The sequence below is a fragment of the Prinia subflava genome, chromosome 4 (assembly GCF_021018805.1).
Source record: "Prinia subflava isolate CZ2003 ecotype Zambia chromosome 4, Cam_Psub_1.2, whole genome shotgun sequence".
NCBI lineage: Eukaryota > Metazoa > Chordata > Aves > Passeriformes > Cisticolidae > Prinia > Prinia subflava.
Window position 1 is genome coordinate 53,178,832 of NC_086250.1, and position 8,867 is coordinate 53,187,698.

Below are 8,867 nucleotides of genomic sequence, written 5' to 3' on the forward strand. Positions count from 1 at the left end.
GAGGAGTTCCCTGCTGTACAGAGCTCTGCTGGCGGGGCTCACAGCCTATGGCAGCCACGTGAACGCTGCATAAGTCCTGCTTTTGTCCCTGGCAATCCTGAAGCTGCTTTCCTGCCCGTGCGGAAGGAAGACGCTGCAGCACATGGATTCCTTGTGCGGACACGTCTCGGAGTTGCCATGCCCTTCACCTTCCCGTTACAACAGTGATGTTGCCTAAGCCTGTGAGGCAGAAAGTAGCTCCACTTGCACATCCTCACAGAAGAGAGTGAATCTGATGGAGGTTGCTTGGATCGCCTCAAAGACAGAAATCCAGCCTGTTTGGTATTTAGTGTAGTTAGTAGAGTCATGTAGTTAGTGTAGTTAGTAGAGTAGTGATCTGTAGTCTGAATGGTTTTGTAAGGAGAGGGTTCTTAGATCACCTCAAAGACGGAAGCCTAGGCTGTTAGGGACTTAATGTAGTTATGCTGTAGTGAGCTGTAGCTTTAATGGTTTTGTAAGGATGGAGGTCCTTGTAGATGCACTTTAGGAGAATAGGTAGTCCAAGTTTTCATGAGACTTGTTTATGTCTTCCGGAGGAGGCCCTTTAGTGCTGTTAGTGTATAACTGTTGTGCAAAGTTACCCTTAGTTGAGGGAATTCAAGGACCCCACTGTGGTTGCTTGTCTGTTTTCCAGTAATATTTGGATATCTGTGTTGGAAAAATTAATAAAATGAGAGCAGTTTCTCAAATTGCCTGAAATGTGTCCTTTTTATTTAACCCACCATTTCTTAAAGAATGGCCATCCAGGGCAACTTCCTGAAAAAATGACAAAGTGACTCAAATGGGGATTGTGCCCATCAGTAACTTGCATGGTGCATTGAAGCGGGGCTATTCCTTTGGCCTCTTGAATTCAACCAGAAGTCATGGTGGTCAAAACAGCTAAAGTATCCTTAACTATCAAGATCAATATTCATAGGGAAAACGTTCTGCCTTCAATGATAAATAAAAGCCTGCACCCTTACACTGGGAACATCCATGGGTCATATCTCCCAAAGTTAGATTTGACAAGGGTTGTGGGGGGTGCAATTGAGCCTCCTTTGTAAAGGGAAGCTCTGGGGTTCCCGGGTTCCCAAGGCATAAGTCTGCACTTGGTGTCTGTTGAGGCTTTGGGTGCCCAGGGCCATGATGGGCTCCCCGAGCTGGGCTGGGGACGGCGGGCGGGGGTGGCCTGTGATGCGCTCTGGGCTCTGTGACAGCACAGGCGCCGTGTCACAATGGGGGCAGCTGTAAAAGGCCCCAGCCGGTGCTGCTGCCCCAGGAGAGCTTGGGCAAGCGGTGAGTGCACACGCAGTGAGGAGACGGGGCAGGAGGAGGGCTGGGGCAGAGGGGGCAGCAGCCGGGGCGTGTGTTCTGCCCCTGCGTGCAGGGCCCAGCCCCTTGGCGGCAGCGCCTTGCTCAGGCCCCGGGGCCTGCGGGGGCAGCGGTGCAGGCCTTGCCGCCTGCCAGCTGCCCGGGGCCCTGTCCTTGCCGCCGCTCCCTCGCTGCGGCTCCTGGCCCCCAGTGTCTGTCTCCATTGCGGCCCCACTGAACCCCTTGCGTGTGTCCCCCTGCAGACCATGGCGTTGTTGGCCTTGCTCTTCGTGCTGGTGCACAGCCTGATGCAGTACCCGCAGCCTGCTGGCGGTGGGCTGGATGAGGCCACGCACCGGCGCATGCAGGAGCGTCGGGAGCTGCTGGAGCGCGAGATGGCTCGGCTGCTGCAGGAGCTGGAGCAGGGGCCCCCGGAGCAGCAGGAGCTGGGCTGGGGAGCCGCGCTCTTTGGTGCTCTGCAGCAGTGGCCGTTCTGCGCTCTTGCTGGAGTCCTGCTCCTCTTGATCCTGTGGTTTAGCTGCAGGAGAAGGAGCTGGGAAGCCAGCAGCAGCAGCAAGGACCAGAGCTCCTGCAAGAGCTTAGGAGATGAGAGAGGAAAGGAAGAGGAAGAAGGAAGCGTTGATTCAACGGAAGGCAAGAAAAACATTGATCTGTCTATGGAGGCAGACAACAGCAGCAGTGGAGATGAGAGCGACAGCAGTCCTGTGGCTGCAATTGAAGAAGAGGGTGACAACAGCATTGAAGGCACTGATGTGCAGGTGGAGCAAGACCAGGATGCTGGAAAGGAGGAAGAAGAGGATGGAAACAAAGAAACAACCGGTGGTGAGAATATGAAGGCTGGCAACAGTGATGACATAAATGAAGGTGAAGACGGTGTAGATGGAGAGGAAGAATACACAGATGTGAAGGTGCAGGAAAGCAGCGATGCCAGTGAACAGAGAGGCCGTGATTGGAGTGGGCAGGAAGACAGCAGGGATGGTGGGAAGGAAGGGGACCATAGTGGCTTTGCTGCAATTGAGGAAGAAAAGAAGGCAGTGTTAAAAGAGGATGGCAAGGCTAGAAACAAGGATGAAGAACAGGGCAGTGTAAATGTGGAGAGAAGCAAGAACGAGGATAGAAAAGTAGACGGTCAAGGTGACGTGGCAGCCAGTGGAAAAGAAGGCAGTGATGGTGGCAAGGAAGAAAGCGGCAGTGGTGGAATGGAAGACAGAGCAGACAGGCGAGATGGTGGAAATAAGCAAGGCATCCTTTCAGTGGATCGCATAGACTGGGCTGTGGAGGAGCTGGAGAGAGGTTGCTCAGTGATAGCTGAGCTGATGGAGAGCTTGAGGCGTGTCTTTGTGGACAGCGTGAGCAACACTTTCTACCCGGTGCCTGAGGAAGCCATTGGGGTGGGCAGTGCTTTTGAGGGTTGGAGTCCCCGTGAGTGGGATGGGGTGTACCGTGTGCTAGTCCCCCTGAACCCCCCGCCAGGGCACACCTTCTACTTAGAGCTGAACAGTGCAGGGCAGATGGCAGCAAGGAGCTTCAGCGTCCGTGTAGAGCTGGTGTGCACGTGCCAGAGGGAGCAGCAGGGCGAGGAGCTGTTGTGCTTGCTGCACCACTCGCAGAAGAAGCTGCAGCGCAAGCCTGAGCGCAGCCTCCTCAAGACACTGTGCACCGGCTCCTACCTGGACGTGGAGAAAACCTGCCGCTGGTTCCACGGCTTGGTGAAATCCTCGTGGCCGCACGTGCCTCAGTCAGGCTCCTGGCACTTGGCGATCCAGCCCTGCAGCCGTTCCTGCCAATTGCGGCTGAGCCAAGGCCAGAAGAGCCTGACGCTGGAGGTGTTCCTTGGGGTGCGCCATGGGGACTCCGACATCTTTGTGGTCAGCCAGACCGCAGAGGCCCAGGAAGGCGTCTCCAGGACCTTTGGGAGAAGCCGGCCCGCCGGGGCCGACTTCAACCCAAGCACAGCGTGGCCCGAGACGTGCGCTGTGGCCGAGGTGAAATTCTTCCGGCACATTGCCAGGCAGGTGCCGTGTGAGCGCTTGGCCCTGAAATGCCTGCAGGTCTTCACCTGCCTCCTCAGGGGCACAGGTTTCTCCAGCTCTGTCTGGAAGACTGTGGTCATGCACGTGCTGACCACCGTCCCGCTGTCCCGGTGGCGCAGCAGTAAATTTGCACGGCAGCTCTGGGCCATCATGGCATACCTGGGCCGCTGCCTGCAGCTGAAACGCCTGGAGCCCTTTGTGCTGGGCAGCAAGAGGCTTCCTGCCAAGATCAGCGTGCCGCCGGCAATGCGAGGCCTTGAGCCGCTCAACTTCTTTGAGCACCTGGCCCGAGATCCGGCCGCCCACAGAGAGGCCGTGCACGCCTATGGTCAGCTGCGCTATCGCCTCTGGGTGCTGCTCTCCAGCCACTGAGAGGAGTTCCCTGCTGTACAGAGCTCTGCTGGCGGGGCTCACAGCCTATGGCAGCCACGTGAACGCTGCATAAGTCCTGCTTTTGTCCCTGGCAATCCTGAAGCTGCTTTCCTGCCCGTGCGGAAGGAAGACGCTGCAGCACATGGATTCCTTGTGCGGACACGTCTCGGAGTTGCCATGCCCTTCACCTTCCCGTTACAACAGTGATGTTGCCTAAGCCTGTGAGGCAGAAAGTAGCTCCACTTGCACATCCTCACAGAAGAGAGTGAATCTGATGGAGGTTGCTTGGATCGCCTCAAAGACAGAAATCCAGCCTGTTTGGTATTTAGTGTAGTTAGTAGAGTCATGTAGTTAGTGTAGTTAGTAGAGTAGTGATCTGTAGTCTGAATGGTTTTGTAAGGAGAGGGTTCTTAGATCACCTCAAAGACGGAAGCCTAGGCTGTTAGGGACTTAATGTAGTTATGCTGTAGTGAGCTGTAGCTTTAATGGTTTTGTAAGGATGGAGGTCCTTGTAGATGCACTTTAGGAGAATAGGTAGTCCAAGTTTTCATGAGACTTGTTTATGTCTTCCGGAGGAGGCCCTTTAGTGCTGTTAGTGTATAACTGTTGTGCAAAGTTACCCTTAGTTGAGGGAATTCAAGGACCCTACTGTGGTTGCTTGTCTGTTTTCCAGTAATATTTGGATATCTGTGTTGGAAAAATTAATAAAATGAGAGCAGTTTCTCAAATTGCCTGAAATGTGTCCTTTTTATTTAACCCACCATTTCTTAAAGAATGGCCATCCAGGGCAACTTCCTGAAAAAATGACAAAGTGACTCAAATGGGGATTGTGCCCATCAGTAACTTGCATGGTGCATTGAAGCGGGGCTATTCCTTTGGCCTCTTGAATTCAACCAGAAGTCATGGTGGTCAAAACAGCTAAAGTATCCTTAACTATCAAGATCAATATTCATAGGGAAAACGTTCTGCCTTCAATGATAAATAAAAGCCTGCACCCTTACACTGGGAACATCCATGGGTCATATCTCCCAAATTTAGATTTGACAAGGGTTGTGGGGGGTGCAATTGAGCCTCCTTTGTAAAGGGAAGCTCTGGGGTTCCCGGGTTCCCAAGGCATAAGTCTGCACTTGGTGTCTGTTGAGGCTTTGGGTGCCCAGGGCCATGACGGGCTCCCCGAGCTGGGCTGGGGACGGCGGGCGAGGGTGGCCTGTGATGCGCTCTGGGCTCTGTGACAGCACAGGTGCCGTGTCACAATGGGGGCAGCTGTAAAAGGCCCCAGCCGGTGCTGCTGCCCCAGGAGAGCTTGGGCAAGCGGTGAGTGCACACGCAGTGAGGAGACGGGGCAGGAGGAGGGCTGGGGCAGAGGGGGCAGCAGCCGGGGCGTGTGTTCTGCCCCTGCGTGCAGGGCCCAGCCCCTTGGCGGCAGCGCCTTGCTCAGGCCCCGGGGCCTGCGGGGGCAGCGGTGCAGGCCTTGCCGCCTGCCAGCTGCCCGGGGCCCTGTCCTTGCCGCCGCTCCCTCGCTGCGGCTCCTGGCCCCCAGTGTCTGTCTCCATTGCGGCCCCACTGAACCCCTTGCGTGTGTCCCCCTGCAGACCATGGCGTTGTTGGCCTTGCTCTTCGTGCTGGTGCACAGCCTGATGCAGTACCCGCAGCCTGCTGGCGGTGGGCTGGATGAGGCCACGCACCGGCGCATGCAGGAGCGTCGGGAGCTGCTGGAGCGCGAGATGGCTCGGCTGCTGCAGGAGCTGGAGCAGGGGCCCCCGGAGCAGCAGGAGCTGGGCTGGGGAGCCGCGCTCTTTGGTGCTCTGCAGCAGTGGCCGTTCTGCGCTCTTGCTGGAGTCCTGCTCCTCTTGATCCTGTGGTTTAGCTGCAGGAGAAGGAGCTGGGAAGCCAGCAGCAGCAGCAAGGACCAGAGCTCCTGCAAGAGCTTAGGAGATGAGAGAGGAAAGGAAGAGGAAGAAGGAAGCGTTGATTCAACGGAAGGCAAGAAAAACATTGATCTGTCTATGGAGGCAGACAACAGCAGCAGTGGAGATGAGAGCGACAGCAGTCCTGTGGCTGCAATTGAAGAAGAGGGTGACAACAGCATTGAAGGCACTGATGTGCAGGTGGAGCAAGACCAGGATGCTGGAAAGGAGGAAGAAGAGGATGGAAACAAAGAAACAACCGGTGGTGAGAATATGAAGGCTGGCAACAGTGATGACATAAATGAAGGTGAAGACGGTGTAGATGGAGAGGAAGAATACACAGATGTGAAGGTGCAGGAAAGCAGCGATGCCAGTGAACAGAGAGGCCGTGATTGGAGTGGGCAGGAAGACAGCAGGGATGGTGGGAAGGAAGGGGACCATAGTGGCTTTGCTGCAATTGAGGAAGAAAAGAAGGCAGTGTTAAAAGAGGATGGCAAGGCTAGAAACAAGGATGAAGAACAGGGCAGTGTAAATGTGGAGAGAAGCAAGAACGAGGATAGAAAAGTAGACGGTCAAGGTGACGTGGCAGCCAGTGGAAAAGAAGGCAGTGATGGTGGCAAGGAAGAAAGCGGCAGTGGTGGAATGGAAGACAGAGCAGACAGGCGAGATGGTGGAAATAAGCAAGGCATCCTTTCAGTGGATCGCATAGACTGGGCTGTGGAGGAGCTGGAGAGAGGTTGCTCAGTGATAGCTGAGCTGATGGAGAGCTTGAGGCGTGTCTTTGTGGACAGCGTGAGCAACACTTTCTACCCGGTGCCTGAGGAAGCCATTGGGGTGGGCAGTGCTTTTGAGGGTTGGAGTCCCCGTGAGTGGGATGGGGTGTACCGTGTGCTAGTCCCCCTGAACCCCCCGCCAGGGCACACCTTCTACTTAGAGCTGAACAGTGCAGGGCAGATGGCAGCAAGGAGCTTCAGCGTCCGTGTAGAGCTGGTGTGCACGTGCCAGAGGGAGCAGCAGGGCGAGGAGCTGTTGTGCTTGCTGCACCACTCGCAGAAGAAGCTGCAGCGCAAGCCTGAGCGCAGCCTCCTCAAGACACTGTGCACCGGCTCCTACCTGGACGTGGAGAAAACCTGCCGCTGGTTCCACGGCTTGGTGAAATCCTCGTGGCCGCACGTGCCTCAGTCAGGCTCCTGGCACTTGGCGATCCAGCCCTGCAGCCGTTCCTGCCAATTGCGGCTGAGCCAAGGCCAGAAGAGCCTGACGCTGGAGGTGTTCCTTGGGGTGCGCCATGGGGACTCCGACATCTTTGTGGTCAGCCAGACCGCAGAGGCCCAGGAAGGCGTCTCCAGGACCTTTGGGAGAAGCCGGCCCGCCGGGGCCGACTTCAACCCAAGCACAGCGTGGCCCGAGACGTGCGCTGTGGCCGAGGTGAAATTCTTCCGGCACATTGCCAGGCAGGTGCCGTGTGAGCGCTTGGCCCTGAAATGCCTGCAGGTCTTCACCTGCCTCCTCAGGGGCACAGGTTTCTCCAGCTCTGTCTGGAAGACTGTGGTCATGCACGTGCTGACCACCGTCCCGCTGTCCCGGTGGCGCAGCAGTAAATTTGCACGGCAGCTCTGGGCCATCATGGCATACCTGGGCCGCTGCCTGCAGCTGAAACGCCTGGAGCCCTTTGTGCTGGGCAGCAAGAGGCTTCCTGCCAAGATCAGCGTGCCGCCGGCAATGCGAGGCCTTGAGCCGCTCAACTTCTTTGAGCACCTGGCCCGAGATCCGGCCGCCCACAGAGAGGCCGTGCACGCCTATGGTCAGCTGCGCTATCGCCTCTGGGTGCTGCTCTCCAGCCACTGAGAGGAGTTCCCTGCTGTACAGAGCTCTGCTGGCGGGGCTCACAGCCTATGGCAGCCACGTGAACGCTGCATAAGTCCTGCTTTTGTCCCTGGCAATCCTGAAGCTGCTTTCCTGCCCGTGCGGAAGGAAGACGCTGCAGCACATGGATTCCTTGTGCGGACACGTCTCGGAGTTGCCATGCCCTTCACCTTCCCGTTACAACAGTGATGTTGCCTAAGCCTGTGAGGCAGAAAGTAGCTCCACTTGCACATCCTCACAGAAGAGAGTGAATCTGATGGAGGTTGCTTGGATCGCCTCAAAGACAGAAATCCAGCCTGTTTGGTATTTAGTGTAGTTAGTAGAGTCATGTAGTTAGTGTAGTTAGTAGAGTAGTGATCTGTAGTCTGAATGGTTTTGTAAGGAGAGGGTTCTTAGATCACCTCAAAGACGGAAGCCTAGGCTGTTAGGGACTTAATGTAGTTATGCTGTAGTGAGCTGTAGCTTTAATGGTTTTGTAAGGATGGAGGTCCTTGTAGATGCACTTTAGGAGAATAGGTAGTCCAAGTTTTCATGAGACTTGTTTATGTCTTCCGGAGGAGGCCCTTTAGTGCTGTTAGTGTATAACTGTTGTGCAAAGTTACCCTTAGTTGAGGGAATTCAAGGACCCTACTGTGGTTGCTTGTCTGTTTTCCAGTAATATTTGGATATCTGTGTTGGAAAAATTAATAAAATGAGAGCAGTTTCTCAAATTGCCTGAAATGTGTCCTTTTTATTTAACCCACCATTTCTTAAAGAATGGCCATCCAGGGCAACTTCCTGAAAAAATGACAAAGTGACTCAAATGGGGATTGTGCCCATCAGTAACTTGCATGGTGCATTGAAGCGGGGCTATTCCTTTGGCCTCTTGAATTCAACCAGAAGTCATGGTGGTCAAAACAGCTAAAGTATCCTTAACTATCAAGATCAATATTCATAGGGAAAACGTTCTGCCTTCAATGATAAATAAAAGCCTGCACCCTTACACTGGGAACATCCATGGGTCATATCTCCCAAATTTAGATTTGACAAGGGTTGTGGGGGGTGCAATTGAGCCTCCTTTGTAAAGGGAAGCTCTGGGGTTCCCGGGTTCCCAAGGCATAAGTCTGCACTTGGTGTCTGTTGAGGCTTTGGGTGCCCAGGGCCATGATGGGCTCCCCGAGCTGGGCTGGGGACGGCGGGCAGGGGTGGCCTGTGATGCGCTCTGGGCTCTGTGACAGCACAGGCGCCGTGTCACAATGGGGGCAGCTGTAAAAGGCCCCAGCCGGTGCTGCTGCCCCAGGAGAGCTTGGGCAAGCGGTGAGTGCACACGCAGTGAGGAGACGGGGCAGGAGGAGGGCTG

At 55.3% G+C, this 8,867-nt stretch overlaps 2 protein-coding genes across 2 annotated transcripts; both read left to right on the forward strand.

Moving 5' to 3' along the window:
- Positions 1-2,180: 2,180 nt before the first annotated feature.
- LOC134549431 (inositol 1,4,5-trisphosphate receptor-interacting protein-like 1) lies at positions 2,181-3,755 on the forward strand. The gene has a single exon (XM_063394977.1). The coding sequence runs from the start codon at positions 2,181-2,183 to the stop codon at positions 3,753-3,755; it is 1,575 nt and encodes a 524-aa protein (XP_063251047.1).
- Positions 3,756-5,935: 2,180 nt separating this feature from the next.
- On the forward strand, positions 5,936-7,510 carry LOC134549432 (inositol 1,4,5-trisphosphate receptor-interacting protein-like 1). The gene has a single exon (XM_063394978.1). It carries the CDS (start codon positions 5,936-5,938, stop codon positions 7,508-7,510), a length of 1,575 nt encoding a protein of 524 aa, XP_063251048.1.
- The last annotated feature ends 1,357 nt before the right edge of the window (positions 7,511-8,867 follow it).